General features: G+C 35.4%; 1 protein-coding gene across 3 annotated transcripts in view; it reads right to left on the bottom strand.

Moving 5' to 3' along the window:
* Nucleotides 1-18,216, bottom strand: part of ABCA13 (ATP binding cassette subfamily A member 13) — a 202,381-nt gene that overhangs the window by 156,057 nt on the left and 28,108 nt on the right. For all 3 annotated transcript variants that reach the window (XM_026843092.1, XM_026843090.1, XM_026843091.1), the window contains exons 10-18: nt 17,708-17,910; nt 16,094-16,221; nt 13,368-13,462; nt 12,980-13,156; nt 12,445-12,650; nt 10,730-10,869; nt 9,056-9,173; nt 2,385-7,091; nt 1,106-1,212 (exon numbers count right to left, since the gene is read on the bottom strand). In XM_026843092.1, the coding sequence (XP_026698893.1) occupies nt 1,106-1,212; nt 2,385-7,091; nt 9,056-9,173; nt 10,730-10,869; nt 12,445-12,650; nt 12,980-13,156; nt 13,368-13,462; nt 16,094-16,221; nt 17,708-17,910 (5,881 nt within the window). The remainder of the gene's footprint in view (nt 1-1,105; nt 1,213-2,384; nt 7,092-9,055; nt 9,174-10,729; nt 10,870-12,444; nt 12,651-12,979; nt 13,157-13,367; nt 13,463-16,093; nt 16,222-17,707; nt 17,911-18,216) is intronic.

The raw sequence follows: 18,216 nt of genomic DNA, 5'->3' as shown, positions 1-18,216 counted from the left end.
GACAGTTCTTCAGAGGTCAAAGACAGATCCCAAGTACCTGGCACACATTTTCAGTATCACTTATTCTGAGATCAACATTGTTACTATTTTATTCTTTGGGAACTACATCAATCACAAGACAGTGGAGAAGATAGTCAGAACTCGGTTGTAATCACATTTTATATTTTGTTTGGAAATGAAGTTGATACGAGACATTACCAATCTCATCCCTCACTTTAGAACAATGGGTTAATGCCTCCTAATTAGTCGTTGCAAACAATTTTGGGCATAGTTAGGTTAAAATATGATGTTTGAAAAGCAAAGGCTTTGGTTTACCTAAAGAAAACACATCCTTAGGTCAATACAGAGACTTTCTTAAAGTGCTCATCTTGGATATCTATATTCAAGGAATAAAATAAGCCTAACACATTAGAAATTGAACAATTTGTTGAGAAGTTATTCAGCTATAGTTAGCCAATCCACTGGCTCAACACAGCTAGAAATGGGAGGTGGCACTTCCCTTATACACTTGCCCCATTTTTAATTTCTGTCACTATACTCTGCCTTGTGACAAATCTGGGTCATTAAAAAATCCCAACCAACCAACAAAAAAAAAACCACAAAAGAAAAAAAAAACACATACACAAAAAAACCCCAAACAACCAACAACAAAAAAAAAAAAGCCACCTCTGTGATTTGTCTCAGTTCACTAGCCTGGCAGAAAAATATTCAGTAAAAAAGGTAAGACAAAACCCCAATGTGTATACAGCCTTCTGCTAGGTTTGTGAGTCAGATCAAAAAAGGAAAAGGTCCTGGTGTGTCAGGGTAAGTCCAGTAGGAAGGAAAAGAGAACATGGCTAAAAATGGGAGAAGAGGAGCTGCAAGTCCTCCTGCTTCCACTGAGATTCTGAATCAACATGATTACTCCACACAGAAATCATCCCTTTATGCGTTCTGCAACAAAATTTTTCCTGTGCCTCTGTTGGTTTAGTTTCCAGGCATCAGCATGATTGCCTTGCTTGATGTCTTACAAATTAACCTTTTACAAGAGGTTGTTCAGAGTAAAGCCTTAACACTATAATATTAGCACATATGGTGACCCACAGTCACTACTGTGGTAACTAACCTGAAACGATTTTAAGAACATTCAAAATGGTAAACTGCAACTTCTGCAATAGTAGAACACTGGCAGGGTGCAAATGTTTCTGAAGAATCCTGCAGATTTTAGATGCTCTGTAGAAAGATTAATAAGAAAGTGTGATTTTCATAACAAGGGTACCACAGAAAATTTTTAGCATGTGACTACGTATGGTTGCAACCTTCAGTGCACAATATAAGGATTTCAGTATTGACAGTTATTACATTTGTCTGAACTATTTCAAAACCAAAAATAATTCCACATTTTAAAAAATAAATAAATAAAAAGAGAGAACACCAAGCTTTTCATCAAGGTAGCAAGTCATCAGCTTTCTTAAGACCTTAAGAGTGCTAGAAAGTACCTTAGCAAAATAAGCAAGATCATAACAGCCTCAGAATCTATACTGGGAGCCCACAGCATATACAGTACTTTGCTGTCAAGTCTGTATGTTGGTAGGATCAGTAGATCCACCAGCAAGACACCCTAGAGCTGTTAGGAGCAACTATCTTGTGCAATCCATTCAGTGAGCATTAATTAATACAGCAACTCCAGTCTAGCAGTACTTTTATTAAATAAATTGTCAGTAAATATTTTCCTGAAGCAGATTTACCTCTGCTACTGAATTACATTTGATTTGAGTAAGCTTAGCAAAAATTATCTTGGGTTCAAGATTCCTCCAGAAACTGTATTTGTTAAACTGAAAAATTTAACTCTATAATCATAGCCCCAAAAGGGTCATCTTGTTTGCATAAGTCATCAGCAATTTTAAGTTGAAGACATTTCAAATACGGTGTATCTACATTTAGATAGAGAAAAAACAAAAAAAAACAAAAAAAACAAAAAAAAAACCAAAAAAAAAAAAAAAAACCCACAAACCCTAACTACCACAAAACATTAGTCCCAAGTATTCCTCAATATTTATCTCTATAGCTAAAACAACTGTTGTCTACCAATAACTGTGCATTCAGCATTCAGACCTGCAAGGATTTTGAAAGACTAGTATCTTCAAATATTTGGTTCTATAAGAATTCCAAATAAACCACCTCAAATATCAGTACAGGTGACTGCACACACCAACAACCTGGTCCACACAATATAACATGATACCAAATATGGCTGGTCTGAACCAGCTGATACAAGATATTGTTTTACTCAAAGGCACAAATCTGAAATGAAACAATAATTAAAGTTTTGATTGAGTTATTAATAAAAAGCCCTTTTGTCATTGTCAGTACACTGTCAAAATTAGTACACAGAAAATACTCACCTCATTTCTGCCATTATATCCTTATGTAAATCCTTTAGTAAGAAGGCTATTTTGTTCCTGTCATGTTCTGTGGTAGACAGGAATATTTGCAAGATCTTTTGCATGATCTCCAGAGTTTTGTTTTCGGACTGAGTAGAAACTTCTCTATAATGTGAAGTGTCAAAAAATGAATCAAGTAAGTCAACTATCTCACATTTAGTATTATTTGTATGAAGAGCTTCTTCTATAATGGTAGGATCAGCAATTATATGAAGGAGACAGTTTATCAAAACTGAATTAGCTGTATGAATATTATTTGATTTTTCTCTGCTAAGATGGCCATCAACAAACAATATAGCAGTGTAATCTTCCTTAGACTTGTTTTGGAATAGCTCCAGAAAGTCAATAATGTCTTCGACAACCAGCAGCAAGTCATTTGATGAATTTTCATTAGCCATGAGGAGAATTAGAGCATGCATTATTTTAGAATAATTTTCATTGTTACACTCGCATAGAAAGCTGGTCACAATCTCTTGTATGTCTTCAAAATTCCTTAACATAGCATCTATAGATGATGTATTAAACTGCTGTATTAAAACATCAAGATCCATTGAAGATGAGTGTCCAGTGGCTAACCTTAGTAATTTAAACTCTTGGTCTATCACTGCAAGTAAGTGTGTAACATTAAAATTAACCAACAAATCTTCTATGCTTGTAACTACAGGAAACCAGAAGTTCTCAAAGTTATCAGATAGATTACTGTTTCCATTTAAAGCTGATAATATCATAAGCATTGAGTATGTCTGGTTTCCAACAGAAGACAGCGTCATTAAAGGCTGAATTACAGAAAGAAAAGAAAGGACAGCTTCTGTATCCAGGAGTCCAGAAATTTCACTTGTCATATTCTTAACATTAGCGAGAACAGTCCTTAAAAGTGATGTTCTTGAATGTCTGTTCCAACTTAGACCATCATAAAGATCATCCAGCTCTTCAAGAATACCTTTGGCCATCTCTATTTCTGCCTCTGGCATACTGCTCAGTGTTTCTATGATTTGTAAAGCCACTTGTCTCTTTGGTGTGGAGGAACAATTAATTGAGTATGTATTGTTCACCTGCAGTGGCACAGTATAGAGGGACAGCTCATTCCAAAAATCTATCAGCTCTTTAAGAACTGATCCATTTACATGATGGAGCTCAGAAAACTTCAAAAGAATAGAGCTCCATTCTTTGATCTGATTAAAAAAGCAAGTCAGATTGCGAGCAACATCCATCTGAAATTCTTCCATAGTGCATGAGGAACTGTCCTCCAGAGTGATGAGTTTCAGCTCCTTAATTATCTCAATGACTGCATTGTAACTAAGAGTAGAATTTTTATACACAAATTCACACGGTTTAAAAGTGGGATCGCTCTGAGGTGTTGCTGTTGTAAGAGTCCAGCAGAATGCTGTAGAAAAACAAATTGAGGCTTCTGCAGGTTCATCAGACATATCCATCAGTGTCTCCAGTATTGTTAGAAGACTTTCTACTTGATTAGAGAACTCCTCTTCAGTAAACATTGGCATTTTTGCTTCCTGAGTCAGTATGAAAGCATATACTTCACTTAGTGCTTCCGTGATGTTTCCGTGAGCTAATCTTTCTGTAAGGCTGATAACATCAAGGAGGAGATGGAACATCTCTTCTACATTGTAGAGTTCATTGTGTTCAAAGACTTGTGTTATTTTCCATAAACCAGTCAGGTTCCAATTACATGAACTGTTCTCAAATGCATCCCACCAGTCTGTTAACATTCCAAACTCAGAGTTCTCAATATACAAAGCTTTGATATTTTTAAAGAAATTATCTAGGCTCCTCTGGACTTGTTTGAATTGACTTATCAAGAACTCAACATCCATGTTTCTCGTATTTTGCATCAAGGCTACCACATGCTTTAGAAATTCTTTATCATCTCTTAATGGAAAACCAGTAAAACTAGAAGACTTGAAAATTTTAAGTGCTCTCCTTACCAGTTCAATATTCAGAGTTGCTGTTTTTATCAGTTTCTGGAGAAATGTTTTGTGTTCACCCTGCAAGTCTGAGTCAAGTTCACTAATAACATATTGAAAGAACTCTAACAAACTGGTATTTTTCTCATGCAAGAAAGGTTGAATCTCAATATCTAAGTGAGAGGAGCTGTTTTCTTGGATTTGAGAAGTTTTATTTTTTAGAAGCGTTTGAATTTCTGCTAAAAGTTCTACTGATGAAAGTGGAACATGGTAAAATGAATTAAGGAACATCCTCAAAGTCCTGTTAAATCCATGGATTGACTGACTAAAATGGGTTCTATTTGATGTATACCATAAGTGCCCCACTAAATCATTGACAACCATTCGTATTTGCCCTCCAGAGTTATTTAAAAGTGTAAATATAAATTCAAGAACACTAATATCATCTTCTACATAAAATTCAGGAAGAATAAATTTTAAAGTTTTTGCCATAAAATTGAAATAAACATTTACACAAATCACATCAGAACCATTTAGGGAACATTCAGGGAGTATCAGATTAAAAATCAAATTAACGAAATCCATCACATTCACTAGCTTAGCATCTGTCTCAATGTTTCCCAGAGATTTCAGTAGAAATAAGATATGTTTTGCCCTTTCAAGGTGGGAAGGTGACTTGTATTTTTCACTGAGATTACTTAATCCATGTATCCATCTGTTACAATCTTCTGCTTCATCCACTGTACTATAAAAGTTTAGAAAGGAATTAAGGTGAGATGAAAAATTTGTTTGCAAATGGCTTATGTCTTTCAGAGTATTGTCCAAAATTAGTTTGGTAATATTCTGGAAAATGCTCATGCAAACCATATATTTGCCTTGAAGTACACTTTTAAAGACAGCAGTTGTGTCTTTTATCTCGGTGAGAATAATTTCAAGTTCCTTTTGGGAGAGCTTGAGAATAGTAGAAAGGGAATTACCAACAGAAAACACACCAGCACCCCTATCTTCTCTCTCAGAACCTCCTGAGATAAAAGTATCAAGCCAAGAATTCAAAAACTCTCCATTAACAACCTTCAGTATAGATTTCTGCAATTCAGTTATCATGACTCCCAGCATTTCTAAAACACTTTCTAAACTGTTACTTTTAAGCAAATTTGTGATGTCAGCTGAATCAAATACAAGTTGAAGATTAGCAAGAAAAGCTTCAAAATCTTTCCAGTCATTTAAATCACCACCTCCTTCAAATATGATTTTTATTAAATTCAATGCTGCTGTTGTAGTTTCAATAAAAACTGTAGCTGTATTATTGCACAGTTCATCATGAGTTGAATTTAAAAGACTTTCAGAGAGATCTGTCAAATCATTTCTTACATAGACAAAGTAGGTTGAATTTAAGTTTAAGACTTTGGATACTTCCTCAAAAATCTCTGTCCAGGTTTGAAGCCATGTAAAAGTGCAGTGCAAAGCAGAAGACACACTTAGCTGATCTCCCAAGTTTGTTATATTAGACAGAACACTGTCTAATGGAATCAGAAGTAAATCGTAAACTTCTGCTGAATGATCTACAGAAGTAGTATTTGATAGATAAAAATCAGTGCACCCATTATTTACCAGGCACTCTGGAGATATATCAAGAAACTGTTCCAAATAACAAGCAGCAGCTGTTTGGATCTCTTCATCTATAAACAAAGTTTTAAGGCTGCTCAGAGTGCTATAGACAACTTGCATCTCTTTTTTTCCTTTCTGTGCAAGAGATTGGGCCTGAAATTCTGTGTAGTTGTAAATTATTAGTAACTTTTCACAGAGAGACTTGCTGGTGAAGTTCCAGAGAAGATCAAAAGTTTCAGACAGAAAATCAAAAACTCCATCCCTATCTTGGAAACCATTCCATACTTGAAAAGACAAAATATCTTTTGAAATCTCATAAAGAAATGTGAACAGAGTGCTATTGTTCTCAATATTTAAGACTAGATCATCATTCTGATACAGAGAGAAAAGTATTGGAACAAGCGAGGCCTCACTATAACTGTTTAATTTTTTTATATTTTTGAAGAAATCATGCATAATTTCTCCTAATTCTTGTACTTTATATATAAAAGTTGCATTGGAGAGTAATAAAGAGGAGGCATTACTCGCTCCATGAATTGTGCTGAAAGACACATTGACATGATCATCAGTCAATGATCTGACCTCATAGAGATTCCTTAGGAAGTTTTCACTTAAGTGTTTTAGACTGTTCAAAGCAGCGATACTTAACTCTGCCCTATCAGTCAGGATATTTTGAAGTAATAGCATACTTCTATTATGCATTTTATTTTCTGTGATGGAAAATATAATTCTAGATAATGTCTCCAATACCTCATCCTTTTCCACTTGACTCAAACGAGAGAGCCTAGAATTAATTTCATACAACACAATTTTCACTATATGCCAGAAAACATCTCTCTTTTCTTTTGTTCTGAATCTCTGAAGAGTCAGAAATTTTTTTCTTAGCTCATTATGGAGTTCAGAAACTGCAAATGAGAAATTGGTGGCAAATTCCTTCTCCTCAGCAACATTATTCATCCATATAATTGTTTTATTCAAGACATTTTCAATTAGAGACTGGTTTGAAGAAGCTGAGAAATCAAGCATTGCAATTTCTTCTATGACTTCTACAAGATAAAGAAGATGATCCACTTCCTTTCCACCAGAAATCCTTAAGTTTCCTTCTCTCTTCAAAAACTCTTTGAAGGATGTCAAAATTCTGAAAGATTAAGCATGAGTTTTGTCTTGTTAGTTACCTAGCAGATAGTCAAGAATTGGTTAAATATATATTTTATAATTTTAGAATACAGTTTTATTTACTTAAAGAAATTTCAAATATCACTTAAATTGCTATCACTTAAATAGCTATCAAAAATTAATCCCCACAAAAACCAAAATAGCACAAAATGACAATCACTTTGGTTTTAAAAAATGTGTCAAAACTCACTGAAAAAATATCACAGCCACATTCAAATCAAAACAGCTCGGTTAAAGAGTGCATTTATTAGCAATTATAATCAAACTTGTAAGCCACAAAGAGTCAAACACCTTTAATTTACGTATGTCACATTTTCAGCTGCTGAAAAGAGCAAAGCTTTTATGCTCCACCAACTAATTATTTTATATAAGGGAACTTATCAATAAAATCAATCAAAACCTCTAATTTTCCATGAATTCTGAAAAGAAATTTTTGTTTTAGCGTACTTATTGAAAGCCAAAAATTCTAGCTGACTGATGGCTGAACAGAGCAATTTTATTATCTAGAAAAAAAAAGAAAAAAAACCACACGCTATGAAATCAGTGAAAATTGGAATGCTCTAATTGGTGTTTCCTTTGTGTCAATACTATTTATCAATAGAAGAAATCTTTACTAACTCTGTAAGACTGGTCAAGAATGAGGTTCATGGAAAAAGGAGCATTCCAGTGCAAAGGTCTCAAGCTGAAAATACCTCCTCCTTAAATGTTTTCTTTTAATAGCTAAAATGTAGAACACCAAACACCATTAAAAAGTTTGTGAGGGAATTTCTGTGTCAATTACTGGAATGGCTTCTACAGGAGAGAAACCAAGATGTCAAACAGTGGAAAAAAAAAATTCCCTATGTAGAATCTCTTTCCTAGACTTATTCAAGTCAAAGAAATACCTCTGCATGTATAGCAAAGAAAACCCAAACACATCAGACAATTTTGTTAGTACTAATCTGCAGAGAAAATAGTGCATGCTCTAGAAACAATATATAAGACCAAATCCAAATCTTTACCCTAGAAAATGTGTCTGCATTGATCTTTATAACAAAGTTGGGGAAGAACACAAAAGAAAAGTGATTGAACATTCAAGATAGCAATTTGCATTCTACTCTTTAGCTTCCATTTTGTTTTTATTGTATATGTCAAGAATATCTCAGATTTTGAGATTCCAAACAAGGAGTTCAATGCTTCTAGATCGCCCTTTAATCACCTCCTAAAGTCCCTGTCAGTTGTGCTTGAAGTGAAAGCATGACACAACCTGTCTAACAGTGGAAGAAACACTCAAATTGTGCCATTTATAAACTTTTATTCTTCATCTTTTGCTGCATTGATAGTGGTTATTTCCATTTGATAAATTAAACAAAAGATTGATTTAACAAAAAGCTAAATATCAGCATAATGAAAAATAAAGTTCAAAATGCAGGAGTGTAATTTAGAAAGTAACCTATTAACAGCTCTGATCACCAGCATAGCATGGTAAATAGTTAATAGCACTTAATAGCAGAGACAGCACTCAACAATTAGGATGAAGTTGTTCCATGAGGAATGTTTTTCTTTTTTTGAACAGTGATAATTAAATAGCTTCTGTTTTACTGTTCATCTAGACATTAGCAGGACTATAATGCAAGTAACTAACTGACAAGAAGACCTTGCAATAATAAATTGGAACCCTCAAGTGTTCACCACTTTGGTTACTACTGATAACACAACAGAGATGGAGATGTCTTGTTTTAATACTTTTTAAATTACAGCCTCAAAGATGTAGCTTTCTTTGCAGGATTCTTTTTCTTCCCAATAATACTGAAAAACACCAGTAATTTTGTGAAAATAGGCAGAGTAATTATGTTCAAGAACTACAAAAGTCCAAAGTGGAGGTGGGTTAAAGGATTTCTGGAAAACGATTAAACAAAGAAATTACATTGACTAGTTCAACCTTACCGTGCCCAGGAAATAAATGAGGAATAATCTGGTAAATCTTGCAGAAATTCTAAATAATGACCCAAGATTGTCTCCAAACTGAGCTTTTGTCTAGAACATAGAGATGCTTCTAGTCCATCTGCAGAGAAAATAAAAATTCCAACATCAAGAGACAGATCAAACAAAGTTTTTATGAACACATATATGAACAACTTGATCAACTCCCCCTGAAACAACCTGAATAAAGCCTGCCAAATTTAGTAGGACCTGAACGTGTGCAGAAAGAGAAATACATTACATACATTTAAAAGTAGTAAATATACAATTTTTATTGAAGTGTTTGGCATTAATTCTACTGAATGATTTAACAGAATGCAGAATCAATAAACATCAGCTCTACCTAAGGCACACCTGTATTTTCCTTACAGAATTCCTTACAGAAAAATTCAAATACAGTTCCTTAGAGAAAAAAGGAAAACAGAAGATGTCTTTTGAATTATACATAAACTGCAGAACTAGAACTTGGTGCTGTACTCAGCACTGAAATGAATTTTAATATTTCTTTTTCCTTGGAATTTCAGTAAAAAGAATGCAGTTCTGTGAAATTAACTATTACTGCCCAGATAACTGAAATATTTGGAACTGAAATAGATTACAAAACTTGTACAATCAATTGATAGTTGAACAGTTCATTTTAGTAACATAGTTCTTTGATTAAAAAATACTGCTTATTTTTCCATACATTCCATAGCTGCCTCCTTACTGCTGAGGTATTCAGCACATTTCTGATTAGCTCTGCAAAGAAAAAGAGCAGAGGGAAAAAAAAAAAAAAAAAGAGGATATTCAGAATAAAACAGATCTTTAGCAAGAACAAGATCTTTCACAAATCTCAAGAACTATCTTGAAAAAAATCCATCGTTAATTCAAACCCTTCAGAAGCTGGAAATATAAGTCATCAAAAAATGGAAGAATTGGGAGCATAGTGAGAATACTTAAAGGAAGTAAACAGGTGATAGTGGGTTAAGTCATTTTTTAGAGCTGTATGGATCAGCCACATTGTGCTCTACTTCATAGCTCCACTAAAATGTTAAGAAAAGTAACACAAATATTTAAACTGAAAGAATTTTGAAATGGAAGATCTCTGATTTCTCAGCATAAATTGCAAATATTTCAAAGTTTTCCCCAATAACGAAAAACTAGTATATTCCATAAAAATTAACAGCAGATGGGTCAGGACATCTGGAATATAACAGGACAACTGGGATGAAGGAAATCAAGCATGAAGTAATTTCCTAATATGAAACAAGTCTAGAAATAGTAGAGACTGGGTGACCAGCTAGTCTGGTCTCTCATTTATATCCTGAACTTAAGAAGCCTTCCTGACAGAACACTCTTGCAAAAGTAGAGACTCCAGTCAGATTCAGCCAGTTGGAATTTTCCCAATAGAAACGGATGATCCAAAAATTTTCCAGATGGCACTAAAATCATAGTTTTCTACCAGAGTCAAGCTCTGGATATTATAAGTTTTCCTTGTTAATGATTCAATCACCTGGTGAATTGTAAGGTTGATGGAAACACAGACAGAAACAGGCTCACAAATGTAAAAATCATGTTTTTCCTTTCCGAGGAATACCATGCTCTAAGACAGGGAACCACCAGAATAAGGACTGTGCTGTACAGTAGCTCTCTCCTCACCTGCCTGACCTCCTGTGGAGCCTGCTTCCTCATTCAGGTATTGAGCTACCTTGCACATCCAACTGGCAAAAGCTGTTAAATCCTTCCAGTATGAGTCTCCCTCAGAAGCAAACAAAATTTCTTCAAGTGTATTATTAATTCTGAAATGACACAGAAAACAAGGCTACCATGATTAGAACAGTGATTTCTTTCAAATTACCTTGTGAACACATGTTGTTTCCCTGTAAATCTCTAGCTAAATTCTATTACTACTTTATGCATACAGACATGCTATTGACTTAGGGAAGAACTAAGGCAGGCAGGCTAATAGCAGAATCCTTTAGCTGTTACCTCATTCTAATCACAACTAGACTTTACCACGCAGTCTTGTGGGCAGGGAAAAAAAAAAAAAAAAAAAAAAAAAAAAAATCTAAAAAGCCTTTTAAGAAACTCCCAACAAAATGCTCTGGTTCAAAAAGTAACATTTTGAAGTTGAAAACAATTATCAAGAAATGATTCCTCTTGTCCTGAAATAAACCTTTGCATTAAAAAAGCATTGCTTTGTCCCTGAAAAACAAACAAACAAAAACCAACAAAACACCTCACATAAAAATAGCACTGAGCTTTTCTTGCTCTTCAATGTTACTTAAACACAAGCCTCTATTTCCAGAGGCTTTTTTAGCTTATCTGTGTTTTTGATACTCAGAAAAGGAATGTAAAACTAGTCCTCCTGGTGACTTCATGGTCATTTAGAAACATGGGGGGAGAAAAGGCAATCGACCATTGACCACCAGCAAGAGGGACAGGAAAAATTATAAACTTTCTAACATGTCAGGTGTTATTAATATCTGTGGATTTAATCCCTGCTGTCAATGCAGTTTGTGAAATTTCTGATGGATTCTTGAATGCTAGTAGTTTTACTGCTTTAATAGCAAACTCTTCTGCCAAGTTGCTCACGCACATGTAGATAGCTGTCTTCTATGCATGTCCAAGTTTGTAACCTAGGACATCTGTCCAGTATAAATGCAACTTCACATTGAACTCATTATGCTCATACTTTACATTGCCAAGCATGAATAATAAAATCATATCCTATTCTAAAGTGCTTTATCAATATAGGGATTTGTCTCTACTGTACTTTAACACCATTAAAGCTTAAAATAGTAGAATTGCTGAGTTATTTCAAATTATAAATCAACTTAATAAAAATAATAATGGATTTTCTGCCAAAACAGAGGAACGGTGACCACTTGACGTGTTCAGAAAGCAACTCAAGGATGCAATACCCCTCCCAGTGCATTTTCTAACTGCCCTTTTTTTAATATTTTCCTGCATCTCCCAGGAGTCTTTCAGATCCAAGTTTCCAAGCATTTTGAGCAGCCCAGCATCAGAGAGGTATGTACCAGGAAGGAGGCTGAGAAGTAGCAGAAAAGGCTTGGATGCAAGAAGATAAAAAAGGAGATAAAAAAGGAGATTAGGCTTTTAGAATCCTAGATACCTGCTTATCCTCAGCCTATTTCCACATCTATCCCCATCCTTAAATATTAATACTACTAAAAAAAATAATCCACTACCTTTTTGTTTGTGCCTATAAAAAGTTGTCAACACTGGGTGGTAATCAAGAGTAGAAAGCCAGAGCTTAACTTTTTATCTATTCAGTTACTGCTTATAATATAATACTTCAAGTTAGTACCAGTCAGGACCTTTATGCATTAAAAGGTATACAAGATACATACAGTGAAAAGAGCAGCTGTTCCTGACAAGAGATGATATGGACATCCTCCTCAGATGGTGCCTCTGTGCTTAGTAGTTCATTAATTTCACAGTAATAAGCATAATTTTTGGTTAGCTGCTCTTCTATTTCTTGCCATCCCAAATAATCATCCATTACTGAATCTGGCAGTCTTTCTTGTCCCCGAGTTACTTTCTGCAGAAGCAGGACCTTTCACAGTAAAGAAAGCAATATTTGAAACCAGTAAAAGGGAGACTCACCTGAGACTTTGGCCCTGCTTCTTTCAAATCTTCTCAATATTTTCTGGAATCCACATCTACTTAACATGTCTAAAATGTCACATTCACTCAAGATACTCCATGAGACCACTTGTGCCCCCTTGTGCCTTGCCACCAAGCACATTTTAAACTGTTTAAATAATCAGTTACCCATCCACCTATTAATAGCAAACACCAAGTAGTAAGCTGCAAAGGCGGAGGGGAGGGGGGGCGGGAACAACAAACCAACCAACCAGCCCACCCACCCCCAGAAATACTTACAGATTCCTTTAGCGACTGGATCTGGTTATTTAGCTTGAAGGCCACCTCTGAGCTATTGCCAGGACACACGTATATTGCTAAAATGTCAATGTCATCTGAGCCCTGTGGAAGTCTCAGGGTCTCCTCAAACACTGTGAGCACATCATTGCATATATAGGAAGTATTGCTCATCAATATCTAAAATTTAATGAATATATTGTCACTTTAAAAATGAACTCAGGGTGAAGGAACAGATTTAATTCACACAATGATATGCCAAAAGACAAAAATGTACAAATAAAGTTGGAAAAAAATTCTGCTGAATAAAAAATACTCTACCTTTTATCCCCAAAAATAAGCCTCTGCAGCTTTATGCAAATTAATATACAAATATTAAATAACAACATACCTTTTTTAGCTCCACAAAGAGCTTTCTGATGTCTAGATAAATGAAGCCATCTCTTTGGGCAAAGGGAATCAGTTTTTCCAGGCTACGTAAAGCTTCTGTAAGACATTTCCCCAAACACCCCACAAAGAAAATACTTATCTTACAGGAATCAAGAGTAATCAGGAGTAAATCAGGAACAGTACAGTAGGAAACATCCTTCTGGGAGAGCAAACTGTGCATGATATGGTTTAAAAATATAGCAGTTACAGAGGCCGAAAGGTTCTAGTTTGATTTAGATGACATCCCTGACCAAAGCACTCTATCATTTTGCACAGAATATGTACACAGTTGCACTCTGCAATTCTGAAGAGCAAAGACTGCTCCCCTACTGCACCACCACTGAAAGAGGCTTGTCAAGACAAGGCAGAAAGAAGAGACCAGTTTTCTTATACCAGTAAAAGCATGACCCTATTGCCTTTCATATTTTATATCAGAGCTATGAATGCTGAAAATAAACTTGGGCTCTTTCCATGTGTAATTGTTGATTTAGCCAGCAATTCTTCTGAAATATGGAAAGATGGCCTAATTCCTTAAACTCCAAAGCAAAACTAATCTTGCCCTTCTCAATTAAACTACAGCTACAGAAATGTTACCAGGACATATTAGCAAGTTGCCAAATCCAGTAGCCCTACAGAGGTGAGACTGCCATAGCTCCATGCCCTCAGGTCCGCTCACCAGGACTGGGGAGGTCAACATGCAAGGCACATATACAGAAAATGCACATGGCTGGCCATACAGGTCACACACGCAGCACTGGCAAACACACAAACAGCACCAATGGTATCATCCTGTTCACCTTTCTGTTTGGTCAGGAAGTCTGTCAGAGGGAATACAGATCTAGATCTAGATATATATGCACACACACAATCTGGTTCCCCTCAAGCAGCTGGGCTCAGACACCCAGTCTGCCCAGCAGCTGCCCCTGGATACCAGTCTCCCACCCCAGTTGGTGGCACCTGGACATACGAGCCCTCAAGGCTTCAGTCCTGCTCCAGCTTTTGGTACAGATGTGCTTGCTCACACACGGAGTGGATCACTGCAATAACTCAGTCCATCTAGCAGCTGCCCTGGTCCCTCAGCTCCCCCCAAATGACACACATGGAAAGTAAAAAAATCAAGTCTCTCGGTCAATCCCAGGACATATTAAATGTCCTAAAAGTGTGCCTTCAGAAAACTATGGTGAAAGAGTACTTGTTTTCTCATGAGATCTGCTCCCTGCTATGCACTCAGTCCTCGTTCATTTTTAGAGGCCAAAATAGATTTTAGAGTTCAGTTTAGTTAGCTGATACAGCTAAAGGGTATGTTGGACTATATAATTTTTTTGTGTTTATCAACAAGAGAACTGCTCACTAAATTCCCAGAGTAATCAGCTATAAAGGAATTAAAGGCAAGAAACATATATGTACCATAGCACATAATCAAGGAAAGTGGACTTCACTGGTGCTGTAATGTGACCTGCACAACCTTTACTGCTAATAATGATACACAATACAATACACAAAACTTCTGTCAGAGTTTGTGTTCATTTCCAACAGTTATCTTCAAACAAGAGTTTTTTATTTGTAATCTGAAGACATCTGAGCTAGAAATCAAGGACAAAATTGCACAATTTCAGTGGCATCTTGGACAAAATTTGTACTTTTAATATATTGTTTATTCTTTACTGCAGTCATATGCAAATATCAAGTAATTTAAGATTATCAACATCTCTAAAAGAACCAAAGAGGTTTTGACATACCTAACTACAAGTGAGTAATACAAGCACTCTTCCCATACATACCCACTTTATAGTATTGCAGGTGTTGACTAAAAGGTGTGACAGAAAGACATCTTGTCCCTTTTCCTTTTTTTTTTTTTTTTTTAATTTTAAATCCAGATCAGTGCACCTTATGATTATATTGCTGGACAACTCCTGGGTATCATGGCACTGAGTATCACACAATCTGAGTCCTAGTACACCTTACAATAATGTATACAATAAATGTATACCAAACCTGAAAGTCATAATTACTGAACAGACATATTTACAAGAACTTCATAGGAGCTAGTTCCAGATCCCCAAATTCTTATAAAATACATCTCTACTTTCTCTGATTTCTTCAATACTGCCCCCTCTCTTCTGGGAATGGGAAGGGCATCCTCCACTTCCTTCACCGTCAACCTAGATTGGTGTCCAAAAGCATAGCCCCAGAGAAAGAATCCCCCTGCCTCTGTACTTCACAGCCCTCAATCTATCCTTAAAGAAATCAGAAAACCTACATGTCCAACTCAGTGTTTTGCTTCACTTGCAAACCCAGAAAATTCACCACCCAGAAAATTCAAGCTGCATCTTAATCTAAACCCAATACTTCTTGCTCACATCTCGGACAGTGATAATTTTAATTTTTACTAAGGAGGCTCTTTTTCCTCAGTTAGACCTTTAAACAACAGCCACAGAAGCATACATCATATAAGATGCCTAAGGAAATTGTTTATTCCTCATATGAAGTGAAAATGGGTATTATGTTGTGTTCTGTTATCACTAAGGAAAACAAAGATTTAGGAATTCAAAAGTTGCTGTAAATATCTATGTGTGACATGTATTACAGAGCTCAAATGCCTTCCTGGAGGGAATATTGTCCATTTCCCATGTTATTCTGTGACAGTCATTTGAGTGCTATTAACAAGTAACCACCATGCAGCTTTACCTTCGGTGAAGTATAAATACTGTGCTATTACATTCCTCATGGCTCCATCTACCAGAAGCAATCTCTCCATAACAGGCCACTGAGGTACATCCTGAAGTACAGACTGCATTCTCTCCAGATGCAGGATTCTGCAATCAAAAGAGGTACAGCATAGAAACACTGCGTACTACAAACAAAAAGTTGCTCAAAAATTATGGGATATTTTTGTTGTGCAATCACTATATCATCTACTTTGTATTTTCTTACAGCAGCATAGTAGTTTCCTCTTATTAAAAAAAAGAACCAAATTAAAAAATGTACAACTAAATTATGGAACAATTTGACTGCAGTCTCTCACTTAACTAGATAACGAATTGTATCTTTCAGATTTATCCTCAGATGTTGATTTGTATAGCATGGATCATATCTCCATCAATTAGGGACAGTTTTTGATATGAACAAGTAGAGCTATTACAAGCAATGCCAAATTAAAGCCAACATTATAACTCCCAGAAGCAATGCAAGTCATCCAATGTGGTTAGAAGTATCAGTTCCTGTGCTCTGCCAATAGACTTTCCATGAGGCTCTGCTTTCTTGACAAACAATCTGCAACTTTTAAATCCTGTGTAGAAAATTCCAGATTTTTATAACAAGTCTTTTTTTAAAATAAATAAATAAATAGGGAAATGGAGCTCCTAAACCACTTTATTTTTCATAAAACACCCAGAACAATTGTCTTGATATTGTTTTAAAAGTATGCTGTGAATGAGAATACCTGAAATTAAAGCACAGTCAATCTTTACAAGCTTGTAGTTGAACTTGTCCTGAAATGGGAATTGAAGGCATTTCCAAATTTTCAACAAACAAAATAGATTTCTACTGGATTAGTGACCAACTGCTAAAAGAATACTGTACAGGAAGATTTGGACTACTTCAACAAAACAGTTCATTCTGAAGAAGCACAGAACTTATAGCTATATCTTCATATAAATTGCTTACATTTGCATTAAGTGATAAGTCAAATGGGGAACTTGAAACTCAAACAAAAATTCAAAACATTAAGAGAAATCTTAGTCTTAGAGTGCCTAGATAACACTGAAAACTACATATATACAAACACATAGAATTACTCTGTATTTCTGTTCCAACATCTCCTGCACAAACTAATATGTGACACCTACAAGAAAAATCCAAGATTTCAGATGCACTGGACTTGCAGAAAATGAGTGAATTGATGCTATAGTATGCATGCATGATACACATTACTGAATCTCAGCAACCATTGGTGGGAATCAGACTTTGTTTGCAGATAAAAAAGATAAAAAAAAATTAGGTCCTTATTCAAAATGCTAAATTATACACAGCTGCTGATTTCTATGAGTCCTGATCATGTATTTGAGTTCCCTGCTGAACCTGTAAGTAGCTATACTCCAAATCACAGATTAAATTTCTTTCTCAGAATGTGTATGCATCAGCACAATTATTTGACTGTATATGAGGCTTTGAATTACAGAATACAAAATAAAAAACCAAAACAGACAAAAATTAGAAATCAATGAAATGTAATGTGAAAATAAATATTCAAGTTAATCTGAACTTTATAAGACAAGTTGCAGAAAGATAAGTGTAACTTACAGGTCATGAGATGCAGTATGTCCTTCTGAAAAGTAGGTATCTGATTTCTCATTCCATTGCTGGATCAGGGTATTTATCTCTGAAAAAACTTCCCTGACTTCCCTGTCATCTAGAAACTGAGACATTAAATCAGCTATGATTCTTTCAGGTTCCAAAAGGAGTTTCTGAGAGAGCCCACTGCTGCTGAACCATTGCTCAAATACCTAGCAGATTGAATGCAAAACAAAAACACACTTTGTTATAGAAATCAGAGCTTTCTTATTTAGCCAATACACAATTTGCATATGTTAAAAAAAACAAAACAAAAAAAAAACACCACAGAACAAAAACACACAACAAAGAATTAGCAATGATAGTCAAATTTTTCCCTAAAAAATTGTCTACACTCTGAAATGACTGGTCTCACTACAGTTGATTTTCAGTATAGTTTGGACTGACCTGCAAGTTGGCAATATAATGTGCCACAGAAAACTAACATCCTATATTGTGCTGTCCTTGCCCAAAGGCCC

Source organism: Athene cunicularia, assembly GCF_003259725.1.
Source record: "Athene cunicularia isolate RWA chromosome 2 unlocalized genomic scaffold, athCun1 chr2_part1, whole genome shotgun sequence".
Classification (NCBI taxonomy): Eukaryota; Metazoa; Chordata; class Aves; order Strigiformes; family Strigidae; genus Athene; species Athene cunicularia.
Note: the sequence above shows the minus strand (reverse complement) of the source record. Positions and strands in the feature narration are given on the sequence as shown.